The sequence below is a fragment of the Sporothrix brasiliensis genome (genome assembly GCF_000820605.1).
Source record: "Sporothrix brasiliensis 5110 chromosome Unknown Cont15, whole genome shotgun sequence".
Classification (NCBI taxonomy): Eukaryota; Fungi; Ascomycota; class Sordariomycetes; order Ophiostomatales; family Ophiostomataceae; genus Sporothrix; species Sporothrix brasiliensis.
Window position 1 is genome coordinate 2037830 of NW_024467134.1, and position 16959 is coordinate 2054788.

At 55.1% G+C, this 16959-nt stretch overlaps 8 protein-coding genes across 8 annotated transcripts; 3 read left to right on the forward strand and 5 right to left on the reverse strand.

Moving 5' to 3' along the window:
• Positions 1 to 36: 36 nt before the first annotated feature.
• SPBR_05647 (uncharacterized protein) lies at positions 37 to 2497 on the reverse strand (the record flags this gene model as incomplete). Its single annotated transcript, XM_040763910.1, has 3 exons — positions 37 to 2109; positions 2198 to 2355; positions 2425 to 2497. The coding sequence occupies 3 exons, from the start codon at positions 2495 to 2497 to the stop codon at positions 37 to 39; spliced, it is 2304 nt and encodes a 767-aa protein (XP_040622334.1).
• Positions 2498 to 4067: 1570 nt separating this feature from the next.
• SPBR_05756 (uncharacterized protein) lies at positions 4068 to 5935 on the reverse strand (the record flags this gene model as incomplete). The annotated part of the gene is made up of 4 exons (XM_040764019.1): positions 4068 to 4253; positions 4317 to 5256; positions 5581 to 5754; positions 5853 to 5935. 4 exons carry the CDS (start codon positions 5933 to 5935, stop codon positions 4068 to 4070), a joined length of 1383 nt encoding a protein of 460 aa, XP_040622335.1.
• A 1200-nt stretch (positions 5936 to 7135) lies between these two features.
• Positions 7136 to 8120, forward strand: SPBR_06083 (peptidyl-tRNA hydrolase; the record flags this gene model as incomplete). The annotated part of the gene is made up of 3 exons (XM_040764345.1): positions 7136 to 7466; positions 7556 to 7967; positions 8051 to 8120. 3 exons carry the CDS (start codon positions 7136 to 7138, stop codon positions 8118 to 8120), a joined length of 813 nt encoding a protein of 270 aa, XP_040622336.1.
• Positions 8121 to 8493: 373 nt separating this feature from the next.
• Positions 8494 to 9198, reverse strand: SPBR_06180 (centromere-localized protein 2; the record flags this gene model as incomplete). The annotated part of the gene is made up of 1 exon (XM_040764442.1): positions 8494 to 9198. The coding sequence occupies one exon, from the start codon at positions 9196 to 9198 to the stop codon at positions 8494 to 8496; it is 705 nt and encodes a 234-aa protein (XP_040622337.1).
• Positions 9199 to 9876: 678 nt separating this feature from the next.
• Positions 9877 to 10474, forward strand: SPBR_06208 (uncharacterized protein; the record flags this gene model as incomplete). Its single annotated transcript, XM_040764470.1, has 2 exons — positions 9877 to 10339; positions 10395 to 10474. The coding sequence occupies 2 exons, from the start codon at positions 9877 to 9879 to the stop codon at positions 10472 to 10474; spliced, it is 543 nt and encodes a 180-aa protein (XP_040622338.1).
• A 745-nt stretch (positions 10475 to 11219) lies between these two features.
• On the forward strand, positions 11220 to 13107 carry SPBR_05748 (uncharacterized protein; the record flags this gene model as incomplete). The annotated part of the gene is made up of 5 exons (XM_040764011.1): positions 11220 to 11927; positions 12279 to 12550; positions 12622 to 12728; positions 12792 to 12949; positions 13042 to 13107. The coding sequence occupies 5 exons, from the start codon at positions 11220 to 11222 to the stop codon at positions 13105 to 13107; spliced, it is 1311 nt and encodes a 436-aa protein (XP_040622339.1).
• A 242-nt stretch (positions 13108 to 13349) lies between these two features.
• Positions 13350 to 13661, reverse strand: SPBR_06289 (50S ribosomal protein L30; the record flags this gene model as incomplete). Its single annotated transcript, XM_040764551.1, has 1 exon — positions 13350 to 13661. The coding sequence occupies one exon, from the start codon at positions 13659 to 13661 to the stop codon at positions 13350 to 13352; it is 312 nt and encodes a 103-aa protein (XP_040622340.1).
• Positions 13662 to 14624: 963 nt separating this feature from the next.
• Positions 14625 to 16665, reverse strand: SPBR_05712 (nucleolar protein 58; the record flags this gene model as incomplete). The annotated part of the gene is made up of 3 exons (XM_040763975.1): positions 14625 to 16281; positions 16419 to 16508; positions 16628 to 16665. The coding sequence occupies 3 exons, from the start codon at positions 16663 to 16665 to the stop codon at positions 14625 to 14627; spliced, it is 1785 nt and encodes a 594-aa protein (XP_040622341.1).
• Positions 16666 to 16959: the final 294 nt, after the last annotated feature.

Below are 16959 nucleotides of genomic sequence, written 5' to 3' on the forward strand. Positions count from 1 at the left end.
TTGCTCTCCTGCCTTTTGGAACAGAAGCGCCGCACTTTACTGCTTCGAGTACTTCTCGCGGAAAGCCTTCGCGGCGTTGACCATGTTGACCAGGGCAGCCTTGGTCTCGGTCCACTGGCGGGTCTTGAGACCGCAGTCGGGGTCGATCCACAGCTGCTCGGGCTTGAGGAACTGCAGCATCTCCTCAATGCGGTCGTGGATCTCCTGCTCGCTGGGAATGCGGGGCGAGTGGATGTCGTAGACACCAGGGCCGATGTGGCGGGGGTAGGCCGAGTCGACAAAGACCTTCAGCAGCTTGGCGTCCGACTTGCTGTTCTCAATGGACAGAACATCGGCGTCCAGGGCAGCAATTGCGTGGAAGAAGTCCTGGAACTCAGAGTAGCAGAAGTGCGAGTGGATCTGAGTCGAGTCCTCAACACCGGTGGTGGACAGGCGGAAAGCCTTGACGGCCCAGTCGAGGTAGGCCTCACGCTCCTTGCCGGAGCGCAGGGGCAGACCTTCACGCAGCGCAGGCTCGTCCACCTGGATGACGTCAATGCCGGCCTTCTCCAGGTCGACGACCTCGTCGCGCAGAGCCAGAGCGAGCTGCTCGGCCTGGACAGACTGGTGAACGTCGTCACGGGGGAACGACCACCGCAGGCAGGTGACGGGGCCCGTCAGCATACCCTTCATCGGCTTCTTGGAGACCGAGGCAGCGTACTTGCTCTCCTTGACGGTCATGGGGGCAGGGCGCGAGATGTCGCCGACAATGATGGGAGGGCGGACGCAGCGCGAGCCGTAGCTCTGAACCCAGGCGTGCGTGGTGAAGGCATAGCCGTTCAGGCGCTCACCAAAGTACTGGACCATGTCGTTGCGCTCCGGCTCACCGTGGACGTAGACATCAAGGCCGAGCTCGTCCTGGATGCGGACGTTCTCGTCAATCTCCTTCTCGATGAAGCGGTCGTACTCGGCCTCGGTGATCTCGTTCTTGGTGAGCTTGTTGCGCTGCTGACGGATCTCCTTGGTCTGGGGGAACGAGCCGATGGTCGTGGTGGGGAACAGGGGCAGGTTCAGCTTCTTCTGCTGCTGGGAGATACGCTCAGGGAACTCCGACTTGCGGTTGTAGTCGGCAGGCTTGATCTGGGCCTGGCGCTCCTTGACCTTGGGGTCGTTGGTGCGGCTGGAGGAGGCACGAGCCTCCATGGACTTGGCATTGGCAGCGAGCTGCTCGCTGACGGCGGCGGGGCCATCAGTCACGGCCTTGGCAATGACGGCGACCTCGCTGGCTTTCTCGACGGCGAAGGAGAACCAGTCGGCAATCTCAGGGTCCAGCTTCTTCTCGCTGGCCAGCGTGTGGGGGGTGTGCAGCAGAGAGCTGGAAGTGGCGACAATAACGCGGTCCTTGCCGAGCTTCTGGATAGCGGCCTCAACGGTCTCAACAGCGCGCTTCAGGTTGGTCTTCCAAATGTTACGGCCGTCGACAACACCGACGGACAGAACGGTCTTGGGGCCCAGGGCACCAATGACGGCATCGAGCTGCTCAGGGTTGCGGACCAGGTCGACGTGGACGGCGTAGACGTCCTTGGGGACGGCCTCCAGGTTGTGGACAATGTCACCAAAGTAGGTGGCGAAGACCAGCTTGGGCAGCTTGGCGGCCTCGGCCGCAAAGTGCTCGTAGGCGGTCTTGAAGGCGGCCTTGGTCTTGGCGGGCAGGTCAAAGACCAGGACGGGCTCGTCGATCTGGACGGTCTCGGCGCCAGCCTCCTTCAGCTGGGCCAGGAGGGCGTCGTAGACAGGCAGGAGCTTCTCGAGCAGGTCAATGGGGTCAACGGACTGGCCACGGTCGGCCTTGGCCAGGTGCAGGAAGGTGACGGGGCCGACGAGAACGGGGCGGGTGGCAATGCCAGCCTCCTTGGCCTCGAGGAACTCGGCAACCGCCTTGGGCTTCTCAACCAGAGAGAAGGTCTGGTTGTCCTGCAGCGTGGGCTTGACGTAGTGGTAGTTGGAGTCGAACCACTTGACCATCTCCAAGGACGGCAGGTCGACGCCGTTCTTCTGGTGGCCACGGCCCAGGGCGAAGTAGGTGTCAATGGCATCGAGCTTGGCGCTGGTGTACCGCTCAGGGACGGCCTGCAAGTTGTTAGTGCGGGCTCTAATATAAGGGTAGCTTGAGAGCAAAGCGAGAACAAATCTGAGAGAAGAGCTGAGAGAAACGTACACCAAAGTCCTGGATGTGGCTCAGGACCTGATCGTACAGGGCAAAGTCGTTGCTAGGGATAACATCAACGCCGGCATCCTTCTGGATCTTCCAGTGAGCAAGACGGAGGCGCTTGGCCTCAGCCAGGAGGTCAGCCTGGGAGAGCTTGCCGCCCCAGTCTGCGATTGTTAGCCATTATCCTTCGTATCCTTTGACGAGCAAAGGGGGCAAGGACGGAAAGAACATACAAGCCTCAGTAGCCTTCTTCAGGTCACGGTTCACACCCATGCGGGGGAAACCGAGGATCGATGACTGAACCATCTTGTTGTGTGGTGTTGGGGGTATCTGTGGGGAGAAGTGACTAAAGACAGGAGTTAGCAGGCGGAACAGAAGACGTGAAGAAGAGAGCATTGAGCGAGGCGTGGTGAGGAGAAAGTAACGTGAGGTTGTGAGATCCCGAGTTCGTGAGACCTCGGGCATCTGTACACCTATGGAGAGGAAGAAGGCGAGCCTTGGGAAGATATTGTGCTGGAAGCAAGTGATACGTACAGAAAAGTCCGTCCGGAGGCGAATTGTCGGATGAACAGAGAAACGTGAGAGCGTATGGTGAAAGGATGAGGAAAAAGAGAAACAGAAAGGAGGGAGAAGAGGAAGAAGGAGAAGAAAAGGAGGCGAAATCAAAAGGCGGAATGTGGGAAGGCGAAGATTTTTTAATAGCAGGGCCAGAGAAGGTGCAAGCGGCTAACAGGGGCGGTGTGATAGTGGGAGGGACAACGCGGTTGCCGTTACTGTCAATTGTGTCTTTCTCTTCCACATGCTCCAACGTAACATGCTTTCTCACTGGTTGCTGCGCTACGGGAAGGCACAAAGGGACGCGAAGTTAAGAGTCAATTACTTGATACGGAAGTTTACGTAGTGCGAGTTACGGTTGCACGAGCAGGAACGGTGAGCTCGTTGGGGAAAAGTGGGTTAGCTCCAGCGCTCTTTCTCCGTTTCTGCAGTTTCTGTATGACAATACGTCGTAATTACTCAACAAATGTGCGCCGGAAAGAGAAGGCGGGGTGGACAAAAAGGAGCACGAACGAGAGGAGAGGCAAGAACGACATGGCTGTCGGGCTGGGGTGAGAAAACGATAATTGAGAAAAAAAACTTCTATGGTGGGGTAGTTCTTTCCTCGTTCTGATGGCGCGATATGGGTGTCTGATTCTACTCCTGATTCGGAGGGGCAGAGAAGCTGAAGGAGGGGCGGGTGGGCTAGACCGATTTTCTGACTCTGTGCAGTTAACGCGCGCTGTAAACGCAGGTCCAGAGCTCCGTTGCGGGACGTAATTACAGGAGCTTCTTTGTGCTGACGTTGCCACTAGCACGACGTAGCGACATCCAGTTGATTAATTTGAGGTTTCCAGGGCAATCCAGGAGATCAATTGGTTTATTGCAGAATACTAATTGCAATTGATCGCCGTTTCGACAGCACGGTCCTTGCGTTTTACGAGTCTCTTGTGGTCCCCGTTGCTTATGCACAGTTTCTTCACATCTTAAGATCTGCTGGGCACTTTTTGGAGTCAGAGCCTATTCCCAGTTTCTCGAATTGGAGAAGACGGGAGAGCTTCGCTTGCAAGAACGGCACAGATGGCACGGCTACAGGGGGAATGGCATGGGATGGCCAGAATCTTGGCTCTTGGGAAGGGTGCCGCCAGAGACGGTTGAGCCGCTAGCACGAACACTATTGCAATATCAGATATGCACAGATTTGCACGCTGGCGCCGTATTAAATTAAAATATCGAATGTCGTTCAATTCATTATAGCCTCGGGGCAGCGGGATCGGAGCAGACAGGAGTATATAGTGTACAAAAATTAGGGCACCCAAAATCAGGCCCAATGCTTTGGGCTTTACGGGCCGAGAATGACACGCTCATATTTTTCAGCATCAAGCCGCTGGTGAAGAACGTGCTGCAGCGCCGCCTTGGTCTGGTTCATGGCGGGCAGGACGCCAGCGATCTGCTGAAGGTTGCTCTTGAGACTGTCCATGTGGTTGCTGAGCTGCGCTGCCACTGTAGACAGGTCCTTGTCGAGATGCTGTAATATTTGTTAGTGGGGGCCACACGATACATGGGAGACACGAGTAAAAGGAAGAAATACCTCAAAAAGACCTCCGTTTTGGCTCTTGTCCCTGCTCTGTCCGTTTTCGTTATTCTCATTCTCGTCCTTGCCATGGTCGTTGCCACCCAAGGCAGGCGCTCGTTTCGCAAGCTCCACAAATTGCAGGCTGTCGTCGTTGCCCCCCTTCAGGGACCTGTTGTCGCCGACGTCCACTGGAGCTAGCACGTGCGCCCGTCGTGTTCGATCGCGCCACGTGCGCAGGTCGGCCTGCGCGTTGGTCTCAAGCTGCCGCAACGCAGCATAGTCGGCTGCCAGTGCCTCTTCTTCGTGTTTGCGCTCGCGCTCGAGCAAGGCAACGGCATGCTGTAGCGGACTGAGCTGCTGCTCGAGAGCATGAGCTTCCTCGACGGCGCGCTCAAAGTTGAAGTCGGCCGCGAGACCATTGCGGTCGTCGTCGGGCAGTGGCTTTGTGCTGGGGCGTCCGCGACGTGACACAATGTGCACCGTGCCTGGCGGGAAGGGGATGCCCTTGACGAGCTTGGATCGCACGCGGCGCGTTACGCTGGCAATGGCCTGCCGCGTTTGCTCCTGGCGCCGCTCCACGGCTGCACCTCCTCCGCTGGCGCCGGCGTTGGCGCCGACGCGCGATATGACCGGCCGCGCACACTCTTCCAGGAGGGACTGTACGGCGGCAATGGCTTCGCGCTCGAGCGGCGCCCACTTGTTCGCCATGGTAGCGAGGGGTATGTAACGTGTGCGGGGGACCAGCTGAGCAAAATGCTGGCTCGGGGGTTGAGCGCGCCCACCACCACTCTGGCGGCGTCGTCGCCCTGCATCCTCAGCCCTTTCTTCTGGATCTTGATCTGGCTCTGACTGCTGCTCAAGCTCCGGTTCTAGCTCCTCAGCAGCGTCTCTGGTTCTGTCGCTGTCTTCGTCGCGCTGCTTTGGTTTTCGACCACGCTTTCTCGTCTGCTGTGGACTGGAGGTCGATGTCTCGACAGCGGTCGTTTCCGCTCCTGCTTTCTTTTTCGTCCTCGCTTGCTTCTTTGTCTTTGATCGTTCGGCTGGTTTCGTAGTTTTTGTTGGCGGTGGCACATCATCTGCTGTTGTGCTCGCTCTCTGTGGCCGGCCAGGATTTTGCTTCGGGGTATCGGCTGGTGGCTCTGCTACTGTACGCAACCTGTTGGATTTTGTCGTCTTATTTGTCTTTTCTGCCTTTCCTGCTTTCGATTTGGATGCCTTGGCACCCGTAATGGTCACAGAGGACGACTCAGGCTGCGCGCTCGGTCCACCCGTTTTTGACGAACTGTTGCCGTCGCGCAAATTTCTGTCGCGTCGACTCCGTCGTGGCTCCGTCTCTGGCTCGGCCTCTTTCCGGGTTCGCTTGCTGGGCCGATCGGCTTCAGCGTCAGCATTGGCCTTGCGGCCGCGTTTTGTTGTCTTCTGTGACGCGCCCAACGCCGTTGCACCTTGGTCGCTTCCAAAGGACGTGTTTATTCGAGCCTAAGTGGTGAAAGACGGTATTGATTAGCTTGATAAATCGTAAAACAATATCCTCAAGAGGCGGAAACATACCATTGCTGCGATGTGTTGTTGGAGCCTTGTGTCGTCAGTTTGTCGCGTCTCAAGATCGCGACATTTGAGCGCGCCCAGGCCATTTACAGCACATGGTGCTCGCTATCGTTATCAACAACAGCTTCAGTGATTTGTGGGGCAGCCTTGCGCTTGCCTTTGCGTGAGAATCACGTGATACCAGTTGGCTCTAGTTCGCAATATCTGTTGTCATTGAACGGTATGGCCTGCCATGAATACAGTGGACAACGAAGCTCGTTAACTTTGACCTTTTCCCGGTATCCCATAATAACCCGATTCAAAGGGCTGGCTATCTAAATTCTCGCCATTCCAGCGGTCACATCCTTCAAAATGCTTCATATTGCAGCGTAAAAGACACTTTATCCGTAATTAGCAAGAGCTAGCTGGTCCCCTCACTTGAGGCAACCAGTCCCCGCAGCGCACTAATGTCCGAGCAGTAGAGTAACCAAGGCTCAGGGTTGACAGGCTGACAGGCAGGAGCTATGGCAGCTCCTGCAGAGGTTGCGTTATCGTACTGTGGCCTACTCGCTTCTCCACTGCGGAATTAGTATGCGTTGCAATACCCCCAGAATACGACAGCCCATGTTGCGTGAAGCCCAGGCTGGCATAACTTTTTGTCAGTTTCTGAAGAAAACCAAAAACTTCCGCAAGGTTCTATGGCTCCGCTTCTGAAGGACGCACTCGTCTTCTAGAGCAGTGAAGGTGTTGCCAGGTCGTTCCTTCCCTCATCTACGAAGTATTGGCAGTTTCCGCTTCACTCTGACTAGTTCCCCGCTAGCGTGATTGGCACTGTCCGGCCACTAAAATTGCACAAGAGGTTGCACAGTGATCAAGACAGTGGTGTCAGCAACGCGCACTGGGTGGAAGTCTCATAGCACTGCCCAATAAGACAACAGAAAACACGGCCCGTCTCCATGCGACCCGTTCGACACGCGCAGTTCGACCAGGAGCAGCTTCCGTTTCCTGTCCCCTTCTTCAAACATCTGGCCTCCTCTCCTCATCTAGCTTCTTCCCATCGGCATCTCTATTACCTCTATCTTCTGCAGCTTCTTTCGTGTCCTTCCTTTGCATACCCCGTTTTCAGATCCTCTTGTCGGGTCTCTTTATCTCTGTTAATACCGTTCCTCCAGCACCTTTGGGCTTAATTTTCTCTTCGTCCTTCCCGTTGCTCTCATTCCTCACTTTTCTCACTGCCTAATTTACTCGGTCGTGCCCCCTTTTTCTTTTTTTTGAACCTCCACGCACATAAACTCACATCCGCAACAATGCGCTTCTCGACGAAATCGGCCCTTATGGCACTGCCGCTCCTGGGCGCTGCTGCTGAGGACGGCGGCCTGTTCGGCCAGTACCGCGCGCAGTTCCAGAACCTGCTGGGTTCGCTCGGTGTCGGCGCCCCCGAAGCTGCCACCGGCGATTCTGCTTCGTCTGGGCCAGCTACTGGCGGCGCTGCCCCGGCGACCGGTTCTTCCTCCACTACCCCAACCGAGCTGACTCTCAGCAACTGGGAGAGCACCCTCTACTCGACGGTCAAGCCGGATGCTACGATCCCCGAGGAGTGGCGCATTCTGATCACGGGCCGCAACAAGACTTGCTTCGGTATGCAGCGCGCATGGTTTTCTTTTCCTTCTTTCGTTTCTGGTTCTCTAGTGGTGTGTGTACATCTGCTAATATCGTCCCCTGTCCAGGCCACTGCGCTATCATCGAGTCGGCTTTCTACGCCGCAACCGTCAAGACGTCCGCTGCCACCAGCGCGCACGCCGGCATCATCAACTGCGATGACCAGCCCGTCCTGTGCAACAGCTGGTCGTCCAGCCCCGGCTACCTGTACATCTTTGAGCTGCTGCCCAAGCCGGCCAAGACCGACATCTACGTAAAGCGCCTGAACTTCACCACGTCGACCCCCGAGACCTATGTGAACCTGTACGAGGACAAGGCGCGCACCAACTTCCAGCAGCTGGACGGCTACTTTCACCCGCTCGACGGCCAGCTGGCCGAGCTTGGCCTGGCTGTCCCCATTGGCTACGTCCTGTGGTTCTTCAACGCGGTGCCCAGCTGGATGTTTATGATTGCCGTCTCTTTCGTCAGCCGCACCTTCATGTGAGTTTCCAAAGTGCCTTTATTTTTTCTCGTTTCTGTCCTTGTCACATCATGTTGTCCCGCGACTAACCACGTTTCTTTAGGGGTCGCCGTGCTCCCGGTGCCGGCCGCCCGGGCGCTGGCCCTGCTGGTGCTCCCGCCGCTGCGCACTAAAGTGCAAATGCGCTGTGGACACGTCAACGGTTCCCGGTGCTTCGGGTGTTCGTTGCTCGTAATGGATAGTTGGCTTTATTTTTATTTTTTTAAAAAAATATAATATAATGAGAGGATGGGCAAGATAAGAGAATCTTGGTTCTTTTTGTCGGGATTGGTTGGCTCCATTGTTTGGGTATCTCGGCTGTGCACATAATTCTGTGTTGTGCACAAAAACGCTTTAAATAACATTTGGCTGGTGGTTGGATATGTTTGGGCGGCCAGGCCCTGACTGTGGTCTTTGCATTTGGTTTGTTTTCTTGCGCAGGACATCGAATCTGCATTGTTTCATAATTTTTCTTTTCGGGCTAACTTCGTGCTGTCACGTCTCGTGTCATGTTGCTGGTCGTTGGTCCGCGGTGTTGGTCGAGACTGTACTTGTGCTGGTCTCGGCGGTCATCTGTTCACAGGTGGCTTGGACGTTCTGCAGACCCTTGATGACTTCGTCGGGCAACTGTGGATTGTAAAGACGTCCATATCGTAGATCACTCAGGTTGCCGACCGACTGCTGGACGGCCGCCATGAGACGCGCCTCTTCTTCATCGAGCTGTTGAATTTCCGCTTCGAGGTCGCGTATGGCGTCGTCCAGCTCTGGCACAATGGACGTGAGTGAGTGGGAGGAAGGCCCGCCGCTGCCGCGTCCTCCCGCCGCGCCTGCCCCAGTGGTTGTCGCAGTGCCAGCATCAGTACCAGCTGTGATTCTATCGCTGCCATCTGGTGCAGACGAAGCTACAAAGCGCTCAATCTGCAGCTCGTCGTCGCCCGCCACATCTTCTTGTGCCTCGGCGCGGAGGCGTGCACGTACGGCGTACCGTCGCAGAAGCCGGCCCTTCGCGACCTCGTCGTCAATGTCGGCTGCAACGGCATCAACCACGGCACTGCGCTGGCGCTGCAGATCGCGATACAATGCGCGGACCTGCGGTGAGGACTGCAGCGTCCGAGGAAACAAGGCGGTGAAGTCGTCGAGGGAGATGATTGTTGGCAGTTGAGAGGGGGCCAGCAGGAACTGTTCCAGGATGGATGCTTCGGTCGGAGCCATGGTGAAGATTGGCGACGGTGATGGAGATAAAGATGCAGGGCAATGTGCAAAATAACAATGCGTGGCTATTATTTGAGGTTGTTCTCGAACTGGCCTGTCCAAAGGTATGCGGAGTACGTTATAGTGCACACAGAAAGTACAGGCGCGTCGCGTGTTGACGCGGCTCGATAATATATAGCGGGGGGCCCAGGGCAGTGGGCAGGCGCTCAGGGACAGAGACGGCGGCTGGCCAGCGTTGGAAAAATTAAAGTGGCCAATCCCGTGATTACAGCCAATTACGTTCTCACAACGGGCTTTCACGACCTCACCTCCTTCCTTTCAACTCATCCATGCACGTTGAGCTACAGATCGTCTTCACCGCACCTTCCTGCTGCTGCACTTGTCATAAAATCTGAACTTGTTTACGGTAGTAGCGACTTCTCTCTTTGATTGTCACACTCGTTCTGCTCCTGCTTCCTTCGGCGGCATTACTGGACGCTCTTGCCCAAATTGCGACCGTATTAAGAAGCCCTCTTCTCTGGCGGTGTATTTGGGGCATTCCTCGACCTGTTGACACGTTTGTGAGCTCCTGACTCTGTCACAAGCCACTCCATTGCCTCACAATATACTAATACCATGGTCAGACTTCCTTTTCTTTGCCCTTGCGTGCCTCTCATCCAGCTTCGCCCGTCCATCAAGATGCCGCCGAAGCAGGCCGCCGCGCCTTATGCGGTCGATGAGCGCGTCTTTTGCTTTCACATGGACATGCTGTATGAAGCACGCGTCTTGGATGTTCAGCAGGTGACTGGGACTGCCGCTGCTGATGGCCAGCGCTGGCGCTTCCGCATCCACTACAAGGGCTGGAAGAACACCTGGGATGACTGGGTGCCCGCCGACCGCGTCCGCAAGTTCAACGACGAGAACCGCGAATTAGCGGCACAGCTGCGCGACCAAGCCCGGCTTCTGCAGCAGCAGAAGAACGCCAAGGCCAAGAAGCCTGGACAGGGCCCTGGCGGTCCAGGTGGCTTGGGCGGTGGCGGTGGCCGGTCCAGTCTGACAGCCGCAGCGGCTGGTATCGTTGGCGGCGGTCCTGGTGGGTCGGGCAGCTTTGGTGGTGGTGGCAGTGGTACGGGCACAGCAACGCCTGGCGAGCGCGGTGGTCGTGACCACCATCACCTCCTTGACCGGCACTCCGAGATGGCGTCTGCGCGCGGTAGTGAAGAACGGACAGGCGCTGGTTCCCTGGCACACGCACGCGGCCCACGGCGTCAACGGGACTACGACCTTGAACATGTGAGTGAATATTTTATTTTGCTATGCTCTTGGTTGGTATCTTTGATGCATTTACGTTATACCTTATGATTTTGTTGCCAGTATTATGGTTTTGTTTTATACTGCCAGCGTATTCTATAATTGGCAGACGATCACTCCTTCCATGACCGCCGACAACGACTTCCTAAGTAGGAACGCCGTGTCTTTCTAAGAGAACCATCCAAGCCAGTACTTGCAACAGGCAGGTGCTTCTGGCCGTGTTTCTCAAAGATTGACATTTATCACGTCAGGACGTTGCTGCCTCCTGCCTCTTTCGCTCCTTATGCAATTTGCCCTATGATTGTTTTATTCATTCACGCCTGCTTTTTCTTGGAACGTCTAGCCATTCGCTCCTTCCGATCAGGAGTCATCTCTGGCTGCTGTGCCTGCACTGTGAGCACGCAAATGGCGATGGGTTGGTCATCCAACGGCTGAACCTGATGACTACAGCGACTGGCGATTAAGGTTCGCCGACTTGTATGAGTCGCCTGATTTTGCCCTTTACTTCCATATTCTGCTCCCACAAACATTTTCTTTTCTACTGCAGCTCCGTTTATCCGATCATTCACCTCTACTCTCCAATTTTACCCAATACTCTTGATCCTTCTTCTCGGCTTTGTTTGTTTCCTCTTCTCTTCTTTAGCATATCCCTGCTTTGTATATCTATCGTTTCCTCACTTTATACCACGACGACGAAACGTTCCACGTGCCTACATTCTACTGTTGCAACCATGCGACTCCGAACTAGGAAGGCCGCTGAAACGCACAGCCCTATGAAGGCACCTGCAGCGCGCTTGAATGCGAGGTCGTTGGCTTCCCTTGCTTCGTCTCGTTTCAAAAGCATTAGCCACTACGCCAAGTACGAAAACGCACTCGCCGAGCGCGAGTACGACGTGCTGGCCGAGCTTCCTCCTGGTGATGGGATCAATCACTATTTGAAGGAAGCCGAGAAGTTCGTTGACCGCCTCCCTCGTCGCGCTAAACGACGCCACCCCGCGAGACAAGGTTCTTCCGACGTGGACACCAGTGGTGTGGACACTTCCTGGGTGACAGCTATGGAAGAAGCCCTGGAGGATAGTCTTTCTGATGCTGAGGATCCTACGACTGGAACGCCGCTAAGCGGTTCAGCCGAGGCTGGGATCACAAACACGGTCCCAGTCACAGACGAGACCCAGGCCACGGACGAAGCCCAGGCCACGGACGAAGCCCAGGTCACAAACGAGACCCAGGTCTCAGCCGGAAACCAGTCTTCAGTTGCCGGTGTGGCCAAAGAATATGTTTCTTCGCCCAAGCATATACGCATAGTGGTAGTCAACCAAACGAAGCGGCCCCAGCGCATAGAGAAGCCCAGGCGTTCCGATAAGCCGATCCACATAGCAAAGCGCAAGAGCTCGGGTGGACATGCGCACGTCCGTATCATCAATCGGAGACACCTCAAAGTATGACGGCTCTGACCTCAGGCCGGCAGTGACTATCCAGCGGTCAAAGTGGCACTTGACGATCTGGCACAAGTGTCATGCGTGACTTGCATCGAATCCAATAGTCATAGCACGCTTCTACCCGGAATCCCTTTATTTTACATACCCCTTTCCTCCTCATGTTCTACCGTTGTATTTTGCTGTTCTCTTTTGGATGATTAGCGGTCTCCTATTTTCTCATGTCGCTTTCGCTTTGTTCTATTTTTCTGCTTTTCTGCTTTTCTGCTTTTCTGCTTTTCTTTTTGTTTTTTGTTTAATTTCTTTGTTTCATTTTGCTACCCACGGTTCGGATTGTTCTCTAACGACTACAAGGAGGATAACTTCCACAACCGGCCTTCGATCCGGCTCACTCTCCCCGATCACCTGAAGGCGGCACTCGTTGACGATTGGGAGAATGTGACCAAAAACCAGCAACTGGTACCGCTTCCACACAAAGTTCCGGCTGAGACTGTTCTGGACGACTACCTCACCTTTGAACGACCACATCGCGAAGAAGGCTCTGCTAGCCTCGATATCCTTGAGGAGACGGTTGCTGGACTGCGAGAGTACTTCAACAAATGCTTAGGCCGCATCCTGCTCTATCGGTATGTTGTGAACTTCTGTGGCTCCTCCTCCTCTAAGTTTGGTCGGCTGGCTAAGACAGGCCCTTTTACAGGTTTGAGCGCCCACAGTACATTGAGATGCACGAGCTGTGGGAGACGGACGAGAAGTACAAGTCCCCGATCGAGACCTATGGCGCCGAGCACCTGTGTCGCCTTCTTGGTATGTCAAAGCACAACACCGACCCTTAGTCTTTCACAAGTTGGCATTAACACATTCGTCCAGTTTCCCTACCCGAGCTCATCTCACAGACAAACATGGATCAGCAGTCGGTCAACCGGCTGCGAGACGAGCTAGCCAAGTTGACTACCTGGCTCGGCAAAAACATGGTGAAATACTTTGTGAGCGAATATGAGACACCCAATTCAGAATACGGCGAGAAAGTGAGAGGCGCTTGAAGGCCTGTCTTCTTTCTGTCTTGGTGACGTCAAAATCCACAGCAGTGACTTTGTAACGTGCATATGGAGCTGAGCAGGGTCGGCAATACGGCAACGACTCGCCGGACTCTGTTGTGGCATATTTCTGGGCCACTGCCGGCTGAACTTTGGACATTGGCTGTTGGGAAATTAATCGGGCGTTGTGAAGGTGTTACGATAACAAAAAATAGACGAGTAATTATATTTGGTATAAATGTTCACAAAATTCACATGACAGTTCGAAAACGGTCAAAAGTCTTTTGCCCAGCCAAACAAACCCAAAAACTAAATCATACAGTGAGTTACTTCAAGTTATATGTACAAAGCGAAGCGCCTGGTCGCCCCAATCCCCCTCACTCTCGTTTCCTCATGAACTGATCTTCGGCCCTGACTCTTGCCGGCTCTGCTCGTTCAGGTCGTGGTATTTCCGTGCAACGACGAAACCGGGATCCGGCCGCCGCGCCGCTTTGAGCTTGGCCAGCGTCGCCTCGCGGCCCTCGCTGACCTCCTTCACCTTCACCAGCTCCTTGACGCTGAAGATCATACCGGCCGACGACGGCGACACCGCGTGCACGACGGTCTGGTTGCGCCGCCGCAGACCCAGAGCAGCGAGTGCATCGCGGGTGCGCTGCGGCAAGCCGATGGCCGACCGGTTGAGGGTCACCTGGAAGAAGGACATGTTGTGCGGTTGTGTAGATGTGGGGTTGTGCAGTCGACAACAAAAAAGCGGAAGGAAGTCGACTGTTGGTGCCAACTCAAGATAGAGCTATCGCGTTGTATGCTTTTTGTCGTCGTTCTCGCAAAAAGTTTGAGATCGAGGACGATAAAGTCGGGCGCCGTTGAAATGCTGTTATCGAGTTAAAATCAAGTCGTAGTTGCAGACACTTGTAGGAGAAGAGTTATCCTCACCAATTCGACGGTCCCGTCCGTAAACACCTTGCAAAGTCGTGCTGCGCGCGCGAAAGTAGAAACGTCGTGGTCGTGGTTGTTGGCTCGCCTGACGTTTTTAAGATGCGGTTGAGCTTGGCGGGAAATTTTACAAACAGTCACTAATTCCGGCACGTGACACCGTTAAAACAGTCACGTGTCTCCGTCGACTTCATGAAGATATTTCTCATCCACTCTCTTCAATTTCATTTACGATTTCCATCTTTCACTACATTTCTTTCAAACGGTTCGGTTCAAGAATATAGCAGTTTCCCCTCCTGATTTTGTTCGTACTCTGAGCAACGGAACGCCGTCCAAAAGAAGCCAGCTGATCCAGCATTAAGGTATAAACAAGCACATGACAGACTATGCGAACAGGGAGACAATACAACGAAAGGATGAAATAAAACAAAAAAGCATTGATGGTAAAATCGCACCCAACTCCGACCCTTTTGTTCCAGAGCCAAACAAAAAAAATACGCAAGCAAGGCCCTCGCCAAAACAAGAAAATAACGCCAAGAGAGGATCCAAAATACGAAGATTCCCAAGAGGGTGGGTAAATGACAGTCGAAACGGCGCCATGGGGATGAAGATGCCTAGGAAGCCAGCAGAGAAAATGAAACAGAGAAAGGGATATGCACGACGAGAAACACGAAACGAAGACAGGAAAAGTACACGCAACAAAGCAACAGAGTGGTACTAAACCAACAGCTCTCTATGCGTCGCTGTGCTTCTTCTTCTTCTTCTTGGGCGTCTCGGCGTCGTCGTCGCGCTTCCGCTTGCTCGAGCTCTCCTCCTCGGCCTTCTTCTCCGCTTTGCGCAGCTTCTTCAGCTCCTTCTTGCTGTGCACGACGGGCTTGCCGTCCTTGCCAATCTCGACGTCGCCGCGCTCGTACTTGCGCTTGAACTTGGAGACGGAGATGCCAGCCGCCTCTGCAAACTGCTCGTACTCCTCCTCGGTCAGCTTGGCCGGGCCCGAGGTGCCGTTGGCGGCTTCGTCGTTGCTCTCCATGACGGTATCCTCCTCAGGTGCGGCAATCGCCTTTGTGTCTTTCTTTTCTTTCTTTTCCTTCTTCTCCTTCTTGTCCTTTTTGTCCTTCTTCTCGCTCTTGGAAACAGCCTGCTCAGCGGCAGCCTCCTCGTTGCCTGTCAGGCCATCGGCGTCGGCGTTGTATTTCCGGGCCTCGGCGACGTCCCACTTGCCCACGGTGCTGACACCGTTTGTGGCAGCAATCTTGGACAGTGGCTTGTGCTCCAACCGCGACAGGCTCAGCTCGAGCTTGGCACGCGCGGCCAAACCCAGTGTCGCGCGGATGTCGTCGTCGACGGTCTCCTCGTCCTCGTACTCGGCCAGGGCGTCGATACGCGCACCTAGGGCGGCCTTGGAGGCGACCTGGCGGGCCATCTTGCCCTTGTTGCGGCCGGTGGCCTGGCCAACCAGCGAAGCGTGGTAGATCAGACCGTACTTGGGGGTGGAGTGCTTGGTCTTGAGGGCGCGGAACAGTGCCTTCTCGGCACCGAGAATCTGGATGGTCGAACCGGGGCTCTTGGCGAGGTTCATGAGCGAGCCGGCGTGAGAGATAAGGCGGGCACCGATCAGGGGACCGACAATGGCGGTCATGTTGGGAGCGATGGCCTTCATGCGGGAGTCCAAGTAGCTGGACAGCTGGGTGCGGTAGTTGGCGTACATGACAACGTACTCGGCGAGCAGCGTGATGTTCTCGAGATCTTCGCTGGCAATCTCGCTGCCCATGCTGACCTCGGCGGCAGCCTTGACGGCAGCCTCAATCTCCTCGGGCAAGACCTCGGACAGGTCGGTGTTGACGAGGTTCTCGCGCATGCCAGCGGCCAGGATAACCCTGGAGTAGGCGACGTTGTCGTTCAAGATCTTGGCCAGCTCGGGGAAGTGCCAGCCGTACCACTCCTTGACGCGCATCATGAAGACGTTGAGCTCCTTGTCGAGGTCGTCGAGCAGGGACACGGCGTGGATAATCATAACATCGACCTTATCGGCAGAGAACTTGAGCTTGTGGCGAGACAGCGAGTGCGACAGACCCAGGGACATGGTCTTGAAGCCCGACTCGTCAATGTCAGGGATAAGGCTCGACAGGTGCTGACGGATGCCACGGAAGACCTCGCCGGCAGCAGTGCCGGGGCCTGCAGGGATGGCTGTGAGGTTGTAGCCGGGTAGCTTCTGCAACGTGTTGCCGAGAGCCTTGTCCTCGACCAGTATGGTCGCCTTCTTCGACTTCTCCTTGACCTCCTCCAGCAGCTGCGTCAGGATCGGGGGAATCTTGCCGTCGATCAGCTTGTCGAGCTCGGCGACGGCCTCAACGGCGCTGTTCCACTTCTTGAACAGGTTGAACTGGACCCTGCAAGACAGAGAAAGAATGCGGTTAGCAACGCGTTCTTCTGTGCAAAAACGGCCAGGTCTGCCGTCGTTCGGTCGGCCATTTCCGAGAACGCGGCTTGAGTCGAGGCATTCACAGGGACCAACAAAAACACTTACTCCTTATTGATCTTGTCCAGAGTAGACAGACGGTCGGTCACATCATCGCCCTCAATGAGCTTCTTGTCCTTCACCTGAAACAAGCCATAACTGAGCAAAGACACAAAATGTTAGCAACTGCCCAGTGCTGACACTATGTCGAGTTCGATAAAAGCGAGGTACGGTCCCGGTCTTTCGAAAAACAACAGAAGAGGCTGGGCAAAACATACCCGGCGCTTGTCTCCGACAGGAGGTAAAGGGGCGCCATTGTGTCAACGAGTGGCACTTTCGAGGGTTGTCGCTCGTTCCTGGAGATGAAAATAAAGAATATTGCGCGGCGAGAGCGTGGTGCTGTCGATTGTCGTCGCGAGAGGAATTGGCTGAGAAAGGGTAAAAAGAAGGAGGAATATTTTTTTGCTGCGTCGAGAACTTTTTAGCTGGGGAATCTTTTTTTCTGCCAGACAGAGCTTTTTTTCGTACTAGAGTGGGGCGGTGTGGCTTTCTTGCGCTAGATCGTAATGGGGAAGTAATACACCGTGCATATTGACTGTGCGATAATACC